Source organism: Harpegnathos saltator, unplaced genomic scaffold, assembly GCF_003227715.2.
Source record: "Harpegnathos saltator strain DR-91 unplaced genomic scaffold, Hsal_v8.6 scaffold130, whole genome shotgun sequence".
In the NCBI taxonomy this organism is placed as follows: Eukaryota; Metazoa; Arthropoda; class Insecta; order Hymenoptera; family Formicidae; genus Harpegnathos; species Harpegnathos saltator.
In genome coordinates, this window is record NW_020229907.1 from 835,795 (window position 1) to 857,654 (window position 21,860).

General features: G+C 44.0%; 1 protein-coding gene across 2 annotated transcripts in view; it reads left to right on the forward strand.

The window, feature by feature from the left end:
• Window positions 1–21,860, forward strand: part of LOC105181424 (Molecule interacting with CasL) — a 288,317-nt gene that overhangs the window by 119,570 nt on the left and 146,887 nt on the right. For both annotated transcript variants that reach the window (XM_025307902.1, XM_025307903.1), the window contains one exon: window positions 12,273–12,530. In XM_025307902.1, coding sequence (XP_025163687.1) covers window positions 12,273–12,530 — 258 coding nt within the window. The remainder of the gene's footprint in view (window positions 1–12,272; window positions 12,531–21,860) is intronic.

Genomic DNA, 21,860 nt, shown 5'->3' on the forward strand with positions numbered 1-21,860 from the left:
AAAAGATTTTTGTTGGCCTTGAAATGATCTTACAAAAATGTGAAAAGATATATTGTAATGTAATATTAGAATTGTTTATCTCTCCTCTCCCCTTGTGTCTTATAATATTTGTTTGCAATGTTTCCGAAAAGCTTCATTTTTTCAAAATATTTTCTCTCGATGATGTATTGCAAAACGTGTCCAAGCGCCCGGGAGCAGCCAAAAAATGGCATCGACCCCGGGACTTATAGCTATGATTTGCACCGAATAAGGAGGGGTAACGATGGAGGCCGGCATGCATGGACAGCAGGTCTTAAAGGATAGCAACCTTTGACTTTGAGAGACCAGCAGCTTGTATTACTGGTACAAGTAATATGCCTCTCTCTGTAGTCGCCGTGCGCTCGGAATAGCACTAGAGATGTCACTTCCGAACGACATCTCTCAACGTTATCTAGGGAAAGGAGAATGTCATGAACGTGGAGTGTCAGGTAGCTCAGTGGTCTAGAGCAGTCGCCCGGCAAGCGAAAGGACCCGGGTTCGATTCCCGGTCTAGTGACTATCAATTTTAATGATAATGTGACGCCTCAGCTGATTTCTTATACAGCTACGGGCCTGAGTGCACCGCGATCGTCACCCCGGCCGTTGAGCGCGGAGCGGTGCGAGGGGGACGGTAGGCGTCACCTATTGAATTTCGCCTGAAATGTGCAGATCGTGGCCAGCTCTGCTCTAGACTACTGAGCTACCTGACGCTCTACGTTCACGACATTCTCTTCTTCCTAGATAACGTTAAGAGATATATATTTTATATTCTAGTGATATATAATATTATATATTCAAAATATTTTAGTTTTAAAAATAAAATGATCATCCTGCGCGATAACATCTATTTTTTTCTTAAATGTCATGTAGGATTAAGTATTGCCAAACATTTTTGTCAAGATATTTTCCAAGATTTAAAAGTCATGGATATTTTTTTAAACAGTACTATACATTTCTGTCGCGATATTATAGCTGATATAACAAATTCGAGGATATCTGACAACATGATTTCTAAATGATTTTATGCAAAAAACTTTTTCTTCAATTGAATCTCATATTTTCTACAAAGATGTCAATAGATTTAATCATTGAAAATCTTTCTTGTATTTGTCAACATATTTTTTGGATAGTATTAGTATGGTTATTATATTATATTATTGGGTATACAAATTGGTTCGGTCCGTTTTCAAAAGATGGCTCCGGCTGTTATGAATGGTTCATAGTGACTGCCGATTTTGGCGGTTTCAGAGAGGTTAGACATCTGCCAATAATATTCAGTTTATATCGCTTTGAGTTTCATACAAAAGCCTTGCTTTTTATAGTATTGAAAATGTCGAATTTTGTGTTAACCAAGCAGCATTTGCGGGAGGTTTTAATTTTCTGCTTTAATTAGAAGAAAAGTGCAGCTGAAGCCCATCGAATGCTTGTTGAAGTTTATGGTAACGCTGCTCCAACTGATAAATCATGTAGGGAATGGTTTCGACGTTTCAAGGATGGAGATTTCAGCATCGAAGACAAGCCTCGCTCTGGACAGCCAAAAAAATTCGAAGACAAAGAATTAGAGGCATTACTCGAAGAAGATCAGAGTCAAACGCAAGAGGAGCTTACAGAATCGTTGGAAGTGACTCAACAAGCCGTATGATTGAGAGACATGGGAATTATTCAAAAACAAGGAAATTTGGTGCCTTATGAATTGAAACCGAGAGACGTTGAAAGGCGTTCTTCATGACAACGCTCGGCCTCATGTCGCAAAAGTCGTAAAAAATTTTTGGAAACGCTTAAATGGGATGTTTTACCGCACCCGCCGTATTCTCCGGACATTGCTCCTTTTGATTAGTAGTTGTTCCGAAGGATGCAGCACGATTTGGCAGGTCACCGGTTCACTTCTTTCGCAGATATCGAAAATTGACTCCAAACTTGGATCGCCTCAAAAGACGAGTCATTTTTTCGAGATGGAATTCGAAAATTGCCTGAAAAATGGGAGAAAGTAGTAGCCAGCGATGGAAAATACTTTAATTGATCTGTTCATTCATTTTGTTTTGAAATAAATACATCTTTTAATACAAAAAAACGGACCGAACTAATTTGTACTCCCAATATATTCTTTGTGGACGTACGGCTTGTTTTGTATTAGGAGTACAAATAAGTTTCTGCCGTTTTCTATCAAAAATTAGGAATTTATTGTGAAAGAACGGTACATTACGTTTTATTCAAAGTATTGTCCATACTTTTTCCCATCTTTCTGGCAGCATTCAGATACCACGTCGGAAGAATTCTTAATCTTTTGAGGCTATCCACGAATCGACCCAATTTTTAGTATCTTCATATGATGTAAAGCGCTGCTTAGACAGGCCATGTGCCATCGACCAGAACAAGTGATAATCGGAAGGTGCAATGTCTGGTGAATACGGCAGGTGGGGTAGGACTTGCCAATTAAGTGTTTCCAAATAGGTTTTGACCGGTTTTTCAACATGTGGCCGAGCGTTGTCATGTAGGAGAATAATTTTGTCATGTCTGGAGTAATGGGCGCGTTTTTCCTTGAGTGCTCGGCTCAATCTCATTAATTGTGTTAGGTAGAGAGCTCCAGTAATGGTTTCGCTCCGTTTGAAGAACTCATAATACACGACATCAAGCTGATCCCACCAAATACACAGCATGAGTTTTTTTCCATGAATATTCGGTTTGGCTGTCGATGTTGAAGCATGGCCAGGTGGTCCCCATAATTTTCTCTTCTTTAGGTTATCGTAGTGGATGCATTTTTCATCACCAGTGACTATACGATGCAAAAAACCCTTTCTTTTATGCCTGGCAAACAGCATTTCACACGTGCAAAATCGGCGTTCAACGTCTTTCGGCTTCAGTTCATATGGAACCCAATTTCTTTATTTTTGAATCATTCCCAACGATTTTAAACGATGTGAAATTGCTTGTTGAGTTACTTCTAATGTAAGTGTCAGTTCTTCTTGCGTTTGGCACTAATCTTCCTCCAATCATGCTTCCAATTCCGTGTCTTCGTACACTTTTGGCCTTCCACTACGTTCTTTGTCTCCCATGTCAAACTCACCGTTTTTAAACTTTTGAAACCACTCACGACAACTTCTCTCACTTAAAGCAGTCTCACTATATGCTTCTACAAGCAATCGAAGTCTCAGCTGCAGATTTCTTCAAATTAAAGAAGTAAATCAAAAGTTCCCGCAAATGACGCTTATTCGGCACAAAACTTGGTATTTTCGCGCAAAAAAAATTATGTGATGCTGATACGGAGTCACTAATATTTCAAGGTTATGTTGTTACCAGATGTCCAAACTTACGATATTACGTTTTACATCTGACAATTTCAACATAACCTTCTGGTGGGGCCATCTTTTGTCAAACGGTGGAAGCTTATTTGTACTCCTAATAATATCAAAAATTATTAGTTTTGTAATATCAAAAATTATTATAAATTAATTTGGTGATTTTAAATTTGTATATTTATAATTACTATTATATTTTACACTTGAATTGTATTTAAATTACATTTTCTTTATTTTATATTTTTAATTGAAACAGATTTATGCCAAATAACAACGTCTAATTATATGCAAAGATGTATAAGTTGAATTATGTTAGATTAGATTAGGTTTTTTCGGGATGGGATGCAAGTATTCATATATACTATTTAACATTTCTTAATGTACACTGTGTCGGAAAAATAGGCTCTATTTATAAAATAGTTTGTAACTGTTTAATAAACAATGAGCAGCGGCTAAAATTTTTTGGATATTGCTGAGGTATATCATTTTTTGATAATATATGTGAAAGTCAAAATTATAGAAGCTGGATCTCTTATATTCGATATATTTACCCTGCCCTCGAATTTATAAATATTTTTGTAGGCTATACAGGATGCCCCATAACTAATGTTATAGATGGAAACATGGAAATATAGAGCGGATTAATACAAACATAAAAGTCCCATACAATTTGGCGAGATTCACAATAATTATCGAGTTATTAATGACAGAAATTTGAGGAGTGGGAGCGCGTCGACATAAATGATTGGAGAAGCGTTGCAACTATTTCGATAAAAGCGCGGCCTAGTCGATCCAACAACTATTGCCGGTGCGCGGCGAGGGGAAAGACGACGCGCCGCTATTTGCATTTTATTTCGCCTAAACTACGTCTCATCGCACGCCGCCAACAGTTGCTAGGTCGATTGGGCCACGCTGTGGCTCAATAAGCTGCGACGCTTCTTCAATCATCCATTTCGGTACGCGCTCAGTCGTCAGATTTCTGTCATTAATAATTCGATAATTATTGCGAATCTCGCAAAACGGTATGGGATTTATATATTTGTCTTAACTTGCTCTATGTCTCCACGAGCTCTGCAACATTAGTTATGAGTCATCCTATATACAAGAGACCGTTTAATTACGGTTAGAGCTTTTTATATAATATTATCACAGCCACGTTAAATTCTAAGTTACGTGTTTACAAATATTAGATCGCTCATTAAGTTCTACGGTCTTTTTGCCCTAAATTGAAACATAAATTTATTGTACTTAAACATCTATTCAATCGGGGACGTATTGTCCATCTTGATCGACTACTTTCTGGCAATGTTCTAGAAGGGACATAATGCCGCATTCGTAGAAGTGCCACTTTTGCGCGAAAAAGTTCTCCAAGTACGTTCGGATATCGTCTACTGAATCAAAGCGTTGCCTGTCAAGATTGTTTTGGAGTTACCGGAACAGTGCTAATTCGATGGCGCAAGGTCTGGGGAATACGGTGGGTGCTGCATGACTTCCTAGCCAGATCAATTCTTCAATTTTTGCTTGGTTACCAAAACAGTGTATGGTTTGGCGTTGTCGTGGTGGAAGACGATGCCCTTCTTAATCGCCAATTCCGGCCTCTACTGCTCCAATTTATTCAGCTGAGCGCAATATTTACCCGGACCACAGAACGACCGCTGGCGTCGGATGCTGTTGTACCATTCATTTTTCGTCTCCATGATGACCATTTGTTTGAGAAAGGTCTCTAGCGAATTCCATTTCAGCAAGGATTCACAGATCACGACGCGGTCCAAAATGTTCCTTTCGATGAACTCGTGAGGAAATATCCGTCTTCTTCTGCAGTCATCCCAAGCAGTTTCAATCGCTGCGTAGCAGTTATATGAGCAATGTCAAAGCGCTCCGCGATCTTCCGTGTTATCAGGTGTCAGTCAACCTTGATTATGGCCAAGATGATGATGTGGCCGTTGTCAGTGGTGGATGGACGACCGGACTGGGCATTATCGGCGAGGTTCATATCTCCGGAACGAAAGCGCGTAAACCAACGCTGGCAAGTGTCAGCACTTATGGCCGAATTCCCGTACACGCCATATATTTCACGTTGTGCGTCCGTCGCTTTTACTCCTTTCTGAAAGAAAAACAGCAAAATGTGCCAAAATTGCATCGATCCTCCATTTTCAACGAATAGCATGCATACAAAACACGTCCAAACATAACAAAGTTTCTGGCGAAATATCGAGCGTTGTCTAACCTGTGAAAGGTGCGGCAACCCGCGGTTCGGACAACACATGCTTTTTCAACGAACAAACGCCATTTACCGAATAAACCGCAGAACTTAATGAACGACCCAATATAAGAAACGATTACGGTCATTAAATCTATTGACATTTTTATAGAATTCATGAAAGGACTTAGCTGGATAAGTATGTAAAATCTGCCTCCGCATATATAATTAATCATAATTAATTGTCATAACACTAATTGTCATAAGTTTGCATCTACGTGGTATGAAACTCTATCAAATTTTAACCTCGAAATTTCATTTTTGTGATATGAAGTGACATTTTTGAGATATGGAGAGGGAAAGAAAAATCCAAAAAGATTAAATATTTTTTTCAAAAACAACCGATTTTAATAAAAAAAAGGTTATATCTACCAATATTCTAGCATATTTTCTAGAAAAATCAAAAAGTATTTCCGACAAAAATTTAAGGTGAAATAAATTTTCTAATTTTTCGAAAATTTTTTTGAGGTTATGTCTATAGTGACATTGATCATTTTTCACATATATATTCCTCAAAATGTATTCTTTAACATATATTTTTGCCAAATTTTTTGGAGTGGTGCAACATTGTGAAAAAAATGAAAATCGTATACGCGATACTACATTGCGTTATAGCTTTTAAACGATTTAACGGTTGTGTATCGCTTTTAAACGATTATTATTAACCACAAACCTGTTACATTTTTTATGGCCGAAAAAGATATAATCTAAATTAGTATCGTAATATATGTTAGTACATATCTTTCTAGGACGTCTACAGTTAGCCTATAAAATTTACGACCGTAGGGGGTTGAAATTATAGCTTCCAGAGTTTACCACGGAGAGGTTGCAGTATGTTTTTACTGCATATTTGGGGCTTGATTAGTGTGAGTCCACTTGCCTCTCATGATTCGGTCTATTTGATTTCGTGAGTCCCCTTGCCTCTTACAATTTGAAAACTATCTCAATCCTTTTTACTATCTTCATTAATCACTGAAGAGTAATGATTTTTGTTGAATATATCGCTAAGTATTTGTGTTGGCTGAATAATCTTTAATAAATATCTAGCATGAGATTGGTGGTACACAATGGCTGCAATGTGCAAACAACAGCTGACAGTTTGTCTGTTATTATGGGGTATGGGAATAAGTTTTAATCGTTTCCCCATAGATGGTATTAATAGTATCGCTTGCATCTTTTCTAACCTTCCGATACATGGATTTAAAAGGTGTATATGTAAGCTGTTAAACGCAGTATAAGACTTTTGTTTGAAGTGCAAACAGCAAGTATTCATATCGCATCGAAAATGTCGGAATTTGTCCCAAAAAAGCAGGATTTGCGGGAAGTTCTTCTTCACTACTATCTTTTGAAGAAAAGTGCTGCGGAAACGTGCCGTTTGCTTGTGGATATTTATGGCGACCATGTTCCATCGGAGCCAACTTGCAGACATTGGTTCCAACGCTTCAAAAGTGGTGATTTCGATATCAACGACAAAGAACGCGATGGTGCCCCAAAAAAGTTCCAAAATGAGGAACTTGAGAAATTGCTTGATATTGATCCATGTCAGACACTTGAAGAATTGTCTGCAGCATTGGATGTTGATCGATCCACTGTTGGAAAACGCCTACATGCGCTGGGAATGGTTCAGAAGGCAGGAAATTGGGTACCACACGAGTTGAAGGAAAGGGACATTGAAAGGCGCTTGATCACGTGCGAAATGTTGCTTCAACGACAAGAAAGAAAGAGTTTTTTGCATCGGATCGTCACTGGCGATGAAAAATGGATTCACTACGACAATCTTAAACGCAAACTAGCATGGATGAAGCCAGGTGAACCGAGTCCATCAACGCCAAAGCGCAATATTCACGGGTCAAATGTCATGCTCTGTATCTGGTGAGATATGCAGGGTGTAGTCTACTATGAGCTGCTGAAACCGTCCGAAACTATCAATTCCCAACGTTACTACCGACTTCAACTAATGCGTTTGAAACAAGCTATTCAAGAAAAACGGCCGGAATGGCGCGATAGACACGAGAAGCTGATTTTGCAGCACGACAACGCTAGGCCACATGTTGGTCAACCCGTTCGGACATACCTAGAAGGGGTGAAATGGGAGGTCCTACCCCACCCGCCATATTCACCAGACATTGCCCCTTCAGACTATCATTTGTTCCGGTTGATGCAGTCGGCACTTACTGGAGAGCGCTTCACCTCATATGACAACATACAAAAATGGGTCGATGACTGAATCGCCTCGAAAGAAATAGAATTCTTCACTCAAGGAATCCGTTTATTGCCTGAAAGATGGGCGAAGGTTGTCGCTTCAGATGGAAAATATTTTGAGTAAAATCATTTAATATTTTCATATTCAAACTATGATTTTTGTCTACATAAAAAACGATTGAAACTTATTCCCATACCCAATAGCACACTCACATACGTAGTGTGTTACACCAGAAATACCTACGCTGTTAGACTTGTATCTAATGAAACTTCTGTATGATGTTCAGGAAATATGTCAAGATGGAACTTTGAATTTAAGGACAGTGGACTCTTCTTTGACATATTTCAATTGTCAATTTGTAGTTTATATTATATTGTAGTACAAATTGACAAGTGTCAATTTGTACTACAATATAATATAATAATACTACAAAAATTGCAAAAAGATTGTTCGATGTTCATGATAATTTGAATTTGATTTGTGATGGAACGTATGCAAGACATCAGAAAAGTAGCAATAATGAATATCAAAGTAAATCTTTCTCTGGATAGGAAAAGTATCACTTTGTAAGCCCTTTATGATTTGCACAACTGATAGATATATAGGATGTCCCATTTTTAATAACGCATTTCGATAATTTTTCAACGCAGTTTTTTGAGTAAAAATGTTTAGGACAAAAGTTGTATGATTTCAAGGGGGACATAAAACAACTATACTATTTTATTTACAAATGGCACCACTTTCGAGATATTCACTGATCATTATTTTTCTTAAATGAAAGCCCCAATTTATTATTACACCTTCTTTTTCTACTAATTAACTTAAACAGCTTTTGTCTGAAACATTTTTCTATTTGCTTAGTATTTTTTGAGATATTTAAGGAAAATTTCATAACTTTTTCAATATTTAACTCACGATATCTAACTATTTGTCGAAAGAAAAAGTGGTACTAGATTTTTTTGTTCTACTTGGTCTCAAGAATATATTGTTACAATAACGCCCTGACTTTTGTCTTGGTGATTTTGAATTGAAATTGGTGATTTTGAAATTCCCAAAAGTCAGCCAGTTAACAAAAGTCAGGGCGCTATTGTAATAATATATTCTTAAGATGAAATAGAGCAGAGAAGTTTAGTACCATTTTTTCTTCCGACAAATAGTTAGATATCGTGAGTTAAATATTGAAGAAGTTATCAAGTTTTCCTTAAATATCTTAAAAAATATTAGGTAAAATTATTTATTTATAAATAAAAAAAATGTTTCAGACAAAGTTATTTAAATTAATTGGTAGAAAAAAGATGGTGTAATTGGGGTTTCCATTTAAGAAAAGTAATGATCAGTGAATATCTCGAAAGTGGTGCCATTTGTAAATAAAATAGTATAGTTGTTTTATATCCCCCTTGAAATCATACAACTTTTGTCCGAAACATTTTTACTAAAAATACTGTGTTGAAAATTATCGAGGTGTGTTTTTAAAAATGGGACACCCTGTATAGTTGACATGCTTGGGCTACATCTCGCAAATGAAAATGATGCAAATATCTTAAAAATCATTACTGAAAATTCTAATGATTTATGCAAGATCTTAAAAAGAAATAATAGTTTTGTTCTTGTTCGTGGTTTTCGTGAGGATCTGGAAGAAAAAATGTTAAGGTATTAATGCCCGCTTTAAAAGGGAAAAAGAAGCAATTGTCCATAGAAGAATCCAACCAATCTCGTTTTGTGACTAAAATACGCAGGGCAGTTGAAGCTGTTTACGACATAATAAAGCAAAAATATCGTCTTTTGGACCGTAAAATAGATAAGTTGATACCCAAAGTTGGAATTTATTTTAGGATTGCATCATTTCTTCAGAATACTTATGGGAAAATATTAGAATCAGACTTGACAATTTCGGATGAAATCTTAGAAAGAATGCAATTTCAAAAAGATATCCAAACTACATTAGCTACTGAGATATAAGAAAAAGGCTTAACTCGTCGAAAAACTCCTTTCAAAGCAGTTATATCAGGTGAAATTCTGGATTTTCCAGAAACGACCGAAAAGGATTTAATAATTTTTTTCACAGGATCGTATCAACTTTCTCAGGCTGCATCTTATTTAGCGGAAATGATAAATACGGATGACAAATTGACACTTGAATATGTCAAAGAAGAGTCCACTGTCCTTAAATTCGAAGTTCCATTCCGACATATTTCCTGAATATCATACAGATGTTTCATTAGATACAAGCCTAGGAAACAGCGTGGGTATTTTTGGTGTAACACACCACGTATGTGAGTATGCTAATGGCAGACGAACTGTTGGCTGTTGTTCGCACATTGCGGCCATTGTGTACTACCTACCTCATGCTAGATATCTCTTAAAGATTATTTAACCAGCACAAATACTTAGCGATATATTCAACAAAAATCATTACTCTTCAATGAAGATAGCAAAGAGGATTGAGATAGTTTTCAAATTGTGAGAGGCAAGGGGACTCACGAAATCAAATGCGCTAAATCGTGAGAGGCAAGTGGACTTACACTAATCAAGCACCTCAAATATGGAGTATAAAAACATACTGCAACTTCTCCGAGGTAAACTCTGGAAGCTATAATTTCAACCCCCTACGGTCGTAAATTTTATAGGCTAACTGTAGACGTCCTAGAAAGATATGTACTAACATATATTACGATACTAATTTAGATTATATCTTTTTCGGCCATAAAAAATGTAACAGGTTTGTGGTTAATAATAATCGTTTAAAAGCGATACGCCATAAAACAACGTAGTATCGCATACACGATTTTAATTTTTTTTCACAATATTATACCACTCCAAAAAATTGGGCAAAAGTATAATTTAAAGATATATTTTGAGGAATATACAGGTTGTCCCATTTTAATGTCCCACCCCAAATAACCCTTCAATATTAAAGTTTCAAGGAAAATTATCTGAATAAAAGTTGTAGGGATTTAAATGAGCTACCTTATAATGACCTTGACTTTGACCTTGATCTCTATTTTCAAAGTCATTTGAAGGTCAACTTGCGTTTTTTAAACGGGAACCCTTATTTTTTATTACATTGTTTTTTTCTATTATTAATTTGAACAACTTTTGTTTGAAACATTTTTTTGTCTAACATTTTTTAAGATATTTAAGGAAAACGTGATAACTTTTTCAATGTTTAACTTGCGATATTTTGCTAACTATTTGTCGGAAGAAAAAGTGGTACTAGACTTTATTTAGTCTCAAGAATATATTGTTACAATAGCGCCCTGATTTTTATTAAATTACTGATTAATGATTTTGAAATTTCCAAAAATCAGTAAGTTAACAAAAGTCAAAGCATTATTGTAACAATATATTCTTAAGACTAAATAAAGCAAGAAAGTCTAGTACCATTTTTTTTCCGACAAATAGTTACCGAGATATCGTAAATTAAATATTGAATAATAATTAAATTAAATTAAATTAAATAAATTAAATAAATTAAATAAATTAAAGTAAATTAAATATTGAAATAAATATTGAAAAAGGTTTATCAAGGTTTCCTCAAATATATCAGACAAATAAAAAAATGTTTTAGACAAAAGTTGTTCAAATTAACTAGTAAAAAAACAGTGTAATAAAAAATAAGAGTTCCCATTTAAAAAACGCAACTTTCAAATAACCTTGAAAATAGAGATCAAGGTCAAAGTCAAGGTCATCATAAGATAGCTCACTTAAATCCCTACAACTTTTATTCAAATAATTTTCCTTGAAACTTCAATACTGAAGAGTTATTTGGGGCGGGGCATTAAAATGGGACACCTTGTATATGTGAAAAATGGTCGATGTAACTGTAGACATAACCTCAGAAAAAATTTTCGAAAAATTCAAAAAATTTATTTTACCTGAAATTTTTGTCGGAAATACTTTTTGATTTTTCTAGAAAATATGCTAGGAAATTGGTAGTTATCACTTTTTTTTTTTATTAAAATCGGTCCAGCCGTTTTTGAGAAAAAAAATTTTTTGGATATTTCTTTCCCTTTTCACATCTCCCACAAAAATGAAATTTTGAAGTTAAAATTTGATAGAGTTTCATACCACGTGGATGCGAACTTATGACATTAATTAGAGCTTAATATGTGCGGGGGTAGATTTTATATACTTATCCGGCTAAGCCTTTAATTTGGATAAAAGTATTTCTAAATTTACAGAAAAACTAACACACATAATAGGAACAATCTTGACTTTAATATATTAATTTATATCCTAGCTTATTAGGTATATTTATATAAATAGCCATAATTTGTTCGTTATAAAACAATTTGATAAGATTATATGGAAAAATGTGGTTTTTAGATAAATATTTAATCGTTTCAATGGTTCAGATAAACTTCTTTTTAAAATATGATAAATTTGTAGTGCGTCCCTAAATTATTAAGTAGTACGGAGGAAACTTTTTTGTATAGTACGAAATATAATATGTATAATATACTTTTAATTTACTTATTTATCATTAAATTTTTAGGATCACGCTGATACTGCAAAATTACTCGCTAAAGAAAATGTAGATCGAGAGGCTCTAATGTTATATGCACGAGAAGCAGCAGAATTTTCGACAGGATACCAAATGGTGGACATGGAATTTGCGGTGAATCATTACGGACAATCAGATGTAGCTATGTTTGATTTTACTTCAATGTATGCAGCAGAAAATGCAAGTCGTGTTTTGGAGCGCTATGGTCATCGGCTACTCATGATTCTTGTAGGCGACAGTCTTCTCGAGGTATGTAATTTTCTACATTTATTCACAATTTATCCTGAGCTTATACACATAAAATATGTACCATCGTTCTGCGAGATCAGGTGAATAATTATCCCACTGTTTAATGGGCGGAAGATATTCTTTTTTTGTATATATATATAAAAGTTTATTTAAACCTTATATACATGACGGATATAATAATATTTATTATTATATAATAATAATTATTATATAATTATAATAATAGTTATTATGTAGTTATAATAATAATTATTATTATATAATTATAATAATAATTATTATTTTATCATTGCGTCGTCTTTTCTTTGGTCCTGTGAAACTCCCGGTATTGGTCTGCGTCGACTGGTCCCGTGTGGTCCTCACGGTTGAGTAAGAATCTACTAGGTGCGCAACTAAGTTCTCGGGTTTTTTTGATCAACGAATAATGGAAAATTTCAAGAGAAATACAAAAAATGGTTTATTCAAAGTATCGTCCCTCGCTAGCTACACGGTTTTGCCATCTCTGTGGCAATATATGAATACCGCGACGATAAAACGACGCGTCTTTCTGGTACACGATTCCTTTCTGGTCCTACCAAACGCAGAGCATTGTTTTTTTTCCGAAGCGATTTGGCCGTGCCGTCGATGTTGATGCTCGCCAGGTGAAAGCCACGATTTTTTGCGTTTGGGATTCTCGAAATATATCCACTTCTCATCGCCAGTAACAATTCGGTGCAGGAAACTCTTTCATGCCGCAAAAGCAAAATTTCGGAAGTGGCTCTTCAATTTTTCATCTGTCTCTCAGTCAACTCATGTGGCACCCATTTTCCTTCCTTTTGAATTTTTCCCATGGCAAGTAAACGTTTGGAAATACCTTGGCGAGTCATGTTTAATGCCTCCGCAAGTTGATCTTGTGTTTGCGTATCATCTTCATCCAATAGCGCTTGCAGATCGGCGTCCTCAAATGTTTTTGATGTTCCAGAACGCTCCTTCTGCTCAGTGTCCAAATCACTACTTCTGAAACGTTTAAACCAATCTTCACAGGTAGTTTTCGATGGTGCATGTTCGCCGTAGGCCTCCTCAAGCAAAACACGAAGTGCTTCAGCTGCACTTTTTTTCAAGTTAAAGCAGAAAAGCAAAGCTTCCCGCAAATGCTCTTTATTTGGCACAAAACTCAACATCTTCGTTGTTAGAAAAAATATTTTTGCGTTGCGATATGTGTTGGTATTACGACTGGTTATTGTTAACAGATGTCCAAGCTATAAAAAAAAACACAACTTCAGACCTATATGTTGACTACATGTGTCGTTAGCGCCATCCATGTGTGAAACCCTTTTTTCTTTTTTTTTTATTTTTTTTTATCACGCAGGGTAAATCCATCATGGATATCCTCGGCCCTTGGGGGAGTCAAGGGCCGTTATGTCAGACTCCTACTGACTAAAATCCCTGCCCCCGGATGTCTACCTGTCGGGCTGTTGGGTTGGGAGTCAGGGGAACTGCTCCCGCATTCCCTCCCCAACCCCCAGACCCCAGGGCTCTTAGGGAGCCCCACGCTTCCGTGTGCCGCGCTCTGTTTCATGAAGGGAATCCAGGGCGCGGTCCCCGGCGGGTTTGTCCCGCCAGTTGGCCTTCTGGTGTCACCTAGGAGAGAGGTGACATCCACTCTCCCTCCTTACCTCCCCCCTGCTAATCAGAGAGGGGAGGATTTTGGGGGAGTGGGCCCAGCCCCAACTGGGTGTTCCACTCCCTCCTGTCCCTACCTGTCCGATGCACGGGGAGGACCAGGAGGATCCACTCTGGGTCGGGTCCTTTCGCGGACCCACCCTATCCGGACCCCCCGGGTCCCCCCCGTGTCCGGAGGCAGGCCCGAGGCGGCCGAGGAGGATCTGGCCCTCTGTTGTTCAGAGGTCCCTCATCCTCCTCGGCCGATGTCATCTCGAGCCCGCTACCTAGACCCCCCCCCGAGAACGCCGACCGCTACGCCATCTAGGGCGACGGGTTCCTGGTCGACGCTTCCACTCGGCGGTCTCCTTCTGGGACAGAACGTCCTTGCAGAAGGAGACCGCCGCTTCCCATACCCCCTCGCTCCCGCACATGGCCTGGACCATGCGCGGGATCGAGATCTCCTCCTCCCGACACCCCACCGCCCCGGCCAGGACACGGCGCTCCCCAGGCCGGACAAGCGGCTAGAGTGTGGTGCATCGTGTCCATTAGCACGGGGCAATGGTGGCACTGGGAGGTGGGCTCCTTACCGATCCGGTGCAGGTACTTGCCAAAACATCTATGGCCCGTCAACACCTGCACCAGATGGAAGGTCATTCCACATCCCCTCCTGCCCGCCATCTGTGGCAGGCAGGGGCGAACAGCCTCGGCCGTTATGCGCCCGAATCCCCGTGGGTTCGACAAAACGTCGCCCCACATCGCCAGGGTCCGGGCACTGGCCTGGGACTTCAGGCCCTGCATGTCCCTGGCCGATAGTTCCCCCGCCTCGCGGAGCTCCTTTATCCTCCAATAGAGGATGGATCGCTCCTCAGCGATGAGCTCCACGGGCAGGGGGGCCCGGGCAGGATGGTCGCCGCCATGTATGACAGCGTCCGGAATCCTCTGACCGTTCTTATGTACAGAGGCCTCAGGGCGGCCCGCATACGGGCGATCCCAACTTTGGACGCCCGCAGCTGAGTCGTCCATATTGGCGCCCCGTACAGGGCGATCGAGAGGACCGCGCTGACGTACAAGCGGCGAGCCCTCCATCCCTGCGCAACCATCCCTCATGGTTGCGCAGGAGACTGGCGACTGCCAGCCCTGCCTTGCGCACCCTGGGGGCCAGGAGCCTGAAATGAGGCCCGAAGCCCTAACGGCTGTCCAACGTCAGGCCGAGATATTTTATCGTCGGCCCGATGCGGATGTGGATGCCATCAACTAGGATCCGTATCTCCGGCGGCGCCCCTCGACTTCCGTCTTCTGGGGCGCCACCTTGAGACCCAGGCCCCCGATGGTACCCACCACTGATGTCACCGCCGTCTCCGCACGGAGGCGGGCTAAAGGTGTGTGGGGGTCCCAATGGGACCCCCCCCCCTCGGTGAGGAACCGAGGGGAACCCTACAACACTTTTTTGTTCACGCAAGGGAAATCCAGCATGGATACCCCCGCCCCCTTGGGGAGGGGCAGGGGTTATGTCGGACTCTTACCGACTGAAACCCCTGCGGGATGTCTACCTGTCGGACCGTGAGGAGGGGAGTTAGGGGAACTGCTCCCGCATTCCCTCCCCAACCCCCCGACCCCAGGACTCTATTCCAAGAGCCCCTCGCCTTCTTGTACCGCAGCCCCCCTTCCCCTTTCGGGGAATTAGTGGGAGAGGTGCGGTCCCCGGCGGGTATCCCCGCCGGTTGGCCTTCTGGTGTCACCTTGGAGAAAGGGGACATCCACCCTTCCTCTTTATCCTCCCCTCTTCCTTAAGGGAGAGGGAGGGATTTTGGGGAGGTGGGCTCGACCCCAATCGGGTTTCCCACCTCCCCCTTTCCCCTCTATTCAATCATTCAGAGGAGCGGGAGTTGCCCTCCCCGCTCCCCTCTGAATGACGGAGTCTGGCCCGAGGTGGCCGAGGGAGGCGCCGACCCGTGTAGGCCGGCGCCCTCTCCTCATGCCTCCTGCCTGCCATCTCTCCTGATGCCACCTCGGGCCCGCTTCCGACTCCCTCTCCCCCGGGGGAGCGCCGGCCCCGCCGTCCTCTCCGATGGCGTTTGCCAGGCCGGCGCCTCCACTCGGCGGCCTCCTTCCGGGAGATTACCTCCCCGCAGAAGGAGGCCGCCGCATCCCACGCTCTCTCGCTCCCGCACATGGCTTACACCAGGTGTTGGAGCGAGAGCTCCCCGCCTTGGCAGTCCACCGCCCCGAACAGGACCCGGCGCTGCTCTTCCCATGCCGCGCAGGCAGCCAGGATATGCCGCGCCGTGTCCTCTTGCTCGGGGCAGTGGTGGCACCGAGCGGTGGGCTCCTTCCTCCGGTGCAGGTATCTCCCGAAGCATCCGTGCCCGGTCATACCTGCACCAAGTGGAAAGACATTCCACGCCCCCTCCTGTCTGTCATTTCCGACAGACAGGGGCGGACAGCCTCGGCCGTTGCGAGACCGGACCCACGGGGGTCGGCTAACAAGCGTTCCCACCGCTCCGGTCCGGTCTCTGGCCTGGGTCATCAGGTCCTTCAGGCCCCTGGCCGTCAGCTCTCCCCCCTCGTGGAGCTCCTTCACTCGCCAGTAGAGGATCCTCCTCTCCTCGGCGAGGAGCTCCACAGGGGGGAGCCGGCCAGGATGGTCGCCGCCATATATGACACAGTGCGGAACCTCCGAATCGCCCTGATCATTAGGGGCCTAAGGGCCTGCCTCAGCTGCCTCTTGGCCACCGTGGAGGCCAGCAGCTGAGGGGCCTATATAGGCACTCCGTACAGGGCGATCGAGAGAACCGCACCGACATACAGGCGGCGAGCCTGCCATTTTGGGCCCCCCTGGGCGCGCATCAGCCTGGACACGGCCAGGCCGGTTTTGCGCACCCTGGGGGCCAGCAGCCTGAAGTGTGGGCCGAATGACCACCGGCTGTCAGGCCGAGATATTTCATCGTCGGCCAGACGCCGACGTACCTTACAATACCTGTCCCCCGGGGGGCAGGTCTTCCCTCCCCGGGGCTCTCTCCACCGCTGCGTCATGAAATCAGCGGTGAGGGTCTCACGCCGGTTCGGGCTATTCCCTCCTAGCGCGGGTGGAGGTGTTTCCTCGAAAAGGGGCGCCCACCCCCACTTGCTCCTACCTGGCCCATGGGTCCCGGTGCGGGGGCCTCTAACACTCCGAGGCCACTACCGCACCGGCAGATCCCATGGGCCTGGGGTGAGGGAGTGTGTGGGGAGAACTACTCTTGCTCACATCTTCCCCACTCCTCCCACCCCGCCTCCGCTAGGAGGGATGCCGAGGCCTCAACCTCCATGGCAACTTCTGCCTCAGAGACCCCCTCCAACCTAACCGTCGGAGGTGGGTCCGGCTCTCGCGGAGCGGCCGTCGCTCCCGCTCCTTCCGGTCCTGCCACTTTCTTGCGAGTGGGAGGAGGCTGGATTACCCCAGCCTCCCCCCTCTCCATCTCTGCCTCTTTGGTCTCTGCTGGGACAACCGCTGGGACTGATGTCCCAGGAATGACTTTTTCGGCGACGCCGTGGGCAGGCCGAGGCTGCGCGGGCGCAGCGCCCTTGACCTCCTCGGCCCCCCCACGTGTCGCCTTCTTCCTCCTTCGTCGTCTTCGGCGAGGGGGAACCCCCCCTCTCGGTGCAGCCCGGGGGACTGCTCTGCATTTTCGTCCATACGATGGGCGGAATCCCTCCCCTCATTTTGGCAGAGGGTGCACCTCACATTCGAGGTGCACCCTCTAGCCACATGGCCGGCCCCTCCACAACGGAAGCAGCGGCCCCCCAGTCCAGCTTCGGACTGGCAGGCCGCTGCCATATGACCGTATTTTAGACATTTATAGCACTGGAGGGGCCGCTCCTTCAGTACCATTACCTTCGCCATCGACCACCCAATAGGCAGTCCCCCGGCCGCTACGATATTCTGGGCCGGTTCCAACGGGCACCGGACCCAGATCGCGCCCAGACCTCCGGATGACCTCCTGACTTCACTCGTCTGGAGATCATCCGGAGGGCATCCCGTACATTTCAATATCGCGGCCCTCACCATTGTAGGGGTGACCGAGTCATCCAGTTCTGTCCGCCTCGTCGGCCTGGCGACCACGGCCACCCCGCATAACGCATCTTGGAGGTCCGTCGCCATGCGATCGGCTTTCTCCTTGCCGTCCTGGCCAAGGACCTCCAAAATAACCCCCCCCATTTCTGGTTCGTTTAATTTTAAATTGGCCAGGCTGCAGGCCGATCTCCTGTAGGTCGACCTGCTGCCTGGCCTACACCATGACGTCCTTTATCGAACCCCCCGGCAACGCGGTCATAGTAACCACCGGGTTGCGCGGGGGGTTCCTGACTTGCGGCCTTTTGGGTGGGGGGACCCCTCCTTCCCTGGCCTTCCCACCCTCGGGAGACGGTGCAACCTTCTTTGCTGCAACGCCTCCCTTTTTAGGGTCAGGTTTGGGCTTCTGCCCAACCCCTTTCCCTTTACCCTTACGGGTGGACACGATAGTCCACCCGTCGCATCCCTCCCCAGCGGCCGCCGGCTGCCGCGGAGGGGGCGAGGGAGGGAGGCCCCGCTGCCCGCAGCTGCGGGTACCGGAGGGAAGAACCCTCTCCAGTAACCGCCCTATGCGGACGATTTCCACCTTGAGGCCCCGGACCTGAATCTCTAGGGCCCCAAGGCGTCCATCCGGACCTCCATCCCTCGCTATCCCCCCGTAGTTCTCGAGCGCCACCTCGATCTCCTCGAGGCACCGCTCAACCATCTCGTTAAGACATACGAGGGGCTTTCCCGTGTAGCCCCACGCAGTCTTCTTCCCTGGTTTGACCCTAAGTTCGCGGAGATATCTGACCCCTTCAATCGCCTCCGTGGCCAGGGTCTCGCCCAGCCGTGAAGGCCTCCGCACGGGCGGAAGCCCCCACTGCTGGCGCCTACGCCCCCCTCGGTTACTCCCTCCCGCGCGTTACGGAGAGGAGTCCCACCGGCTGTAGGGACTTCCTCGCCCTCGACCGGAGGGAACTCCTCCCCCGGGACTAGCCGACTCCACGTTTGCGTGGCGGACATAATGTCCGTACCACGTGCGTAGGGAGCCCCCCTTCTGAGGGACGCTGACGTCCCCGAGAGGAGGGAAGTGCATCTCCCTATCCTCCATAATTGAGAAGCGGAGGCTTCCGCCATCCGCTTCCTCTTTTTGGCGCTCTTCGGGCCGGCGAAGGATGAGGGTGGGTCCACACGACCCATCCTCGGCCTCAACCGGTACTCGAGCGCTTCCCTACGGGCGGTAGTAGGTTCCGACGGCGCGCCCGCCTGGGATGCGCCGCCCAGCCCGTAGCTCGATGACGACTGGAGGGGTGCCGGGACGATACTCCCTCTCCCGCCGTGCCCCGGCTCCGAGTACCGTGGCGCTTTTCTCCCTATGTGCCATTACTCCATAAAATGTGGGGGTTTTACGTGCCCCCCCACACACGGGTTTGACTTCGGAGTTTTCCTTCCCCTAGACCGGTTGCCTGCCAAGGCTAACGAGCCCGCTCTGCCCGCGCTGTAGGGTCCTTTGGGCCTCACGAATGAGACCCTCCAGACCCTGGTTTAAACCTGGAGGCAGCTGCCCATCCAGGAGTATTATGGACGCCCTTACTACATGGGCTGAAAAGTCTTTGGCTTAACAATGAAAAAACGATTTTTTTAATGAAAAAAGTGTTTTATTCCTCGATATAATCTCCATTTAGAGTAATGCACTTAGTGTAACGGTCCGCTAACATTTCGATGCCGGTCTTATAGTGCTCGGTGTCAAGTCCCTCAAAATAGGCATTTGTTTCCAACTTGACCTCCTCATTCGAGTAAAATCTTTTACCAGCGAGCCACTGCTTCAATCGGGGAAAAAGGAAATAGTCGCTGGGAGCCAGGTCTGGAGAATACGGGGGATGCGGGACCAATTCATAGCGCAATATCTTTAATTTATCGGTCGTATCGCGAGCCGAGTGAGCTGGAGCATTGTCTTGGTGAAACAAAATTTTTTTCTTTGCCAAATGTGACCGTTTGACCTTGACCTCGTCGTCCAATCGATCCAGTAATGTACAGTAATATTCTTTATTGATAGTTTTACCATGTTCAAGATAATCAATGAATATTATGTTATGCGCATCCCAAAAAATACTGGCTAAAACCTTGCCGGCTTGTTGTGTCTTCGGGTGCTTCGGACGGCTTTCACCAGGCAATGACCACTCCGCTGACTGCCGATTGGACTCCGGTGTGTAGTGATGGATCCATGTTTCATCCATTGTGATAAATCGACGCAAAAACTCCTTCTTATTGAGGCTAAACACGGCCAGATTTTGCATTGAAAGTCGAACACATTCCACTTTTTGCTCAATTGTCAAAAAACATGGCACCCAACGCGCGCAAAGCTTTTTCATGTGTAAATATTCATGAATGATATGACCAACGCGTTCCTTTGAGATGCCTATGATGTTAGCTAGCTCACTCAATTTCATTTTGCGGTCATTCAACACGATTTCACTGATTTTCTGGATGTTTTCTGGAGTAACTGCCTCATTTGGCCTTCCTGAACGTGGTGCATCATTTGTGCTCGTACGGTTACGACCAAACTCAGCAAACCAATATTTGATGGTTGAATTCGGTGGGGCAGATGTGCCATAACATTTATCAAGCCATGCCTTTGCTTCAACAGTGTTTTTTCCCATCAGGAAGCAATGTTTAATCAAAACACGAAATTCACTTTTTTCCATAGTAAAGATAAATTCAGAGGTAACGTCACTTCGAAAGCTATAACTTGTACACGAGTCAACGAAATATCATGAAATTTTTACAGCATCTAAGTTAAGGTTGGTACTCTATAGGAAATATAAGGATTTTTAGTTTGTGGCGCCATCTATATGTCAGGCCAAAGACTTTTCAGCCCATGTAGTAGTCTGGCCCCTCCGTACAGACCACTCCGGCATGGTAAAACCTGCCAGGGGTCGAAACCCCCGCCGGCACAGCTCTGTACATCATCAGGGCACGCAAGCTCCCCCACCATGGCAAGGTGACATCCACGGGGGAGATGTGTGAAACCCAGAAACTTAGTTGCGCACCTAGTACAAGGAGACATACACAGTCTGTCCCAGATCCAATGAGACTGGTCTAAAAGAAATACAAAGCGTTTATTATTTTGATTTTTTATTCTTGTTTATTCAAAATAGTCTCCTTCTGAGTCAATACAGCGCTGGAAACGTTCAACCAATTTTTCGAAACATTTTTTATACTCATCGGCTGGAATGGCCTTTAGTAGGCGGTCGAAGTCTTTTGGATGATCGGGATGATATCGAAACGATTTCCTTTCACCGCCAATTTCAGTTTGGGAAATAGCCAGAAGTCGCACGGAGCCAAATCAGGTTAATATGGTGGATGATCGATAACAATGATGCCTTTTTTGGTCAAGAATTCACGTACCATAATGGCTTTGTGCGATGGTGCATTATCGTGCAACAAAAACCAAAACTGCCTGGCTCTCGATATTCCGGTCGAACTCGTCGAATTCTGACCCACAATCGTTGTAGAACTTCCAGATAATATTCTGCGTTCACCGTCTGACCTTCTGGAACGAATTCACTGTGAACAATTCCCTTTGAATCGAAGAAAACGGTCAGCATTGTCTTGATTTTGCTCTTCTGAGAGCATTTTTTTTCTCTTTTGGC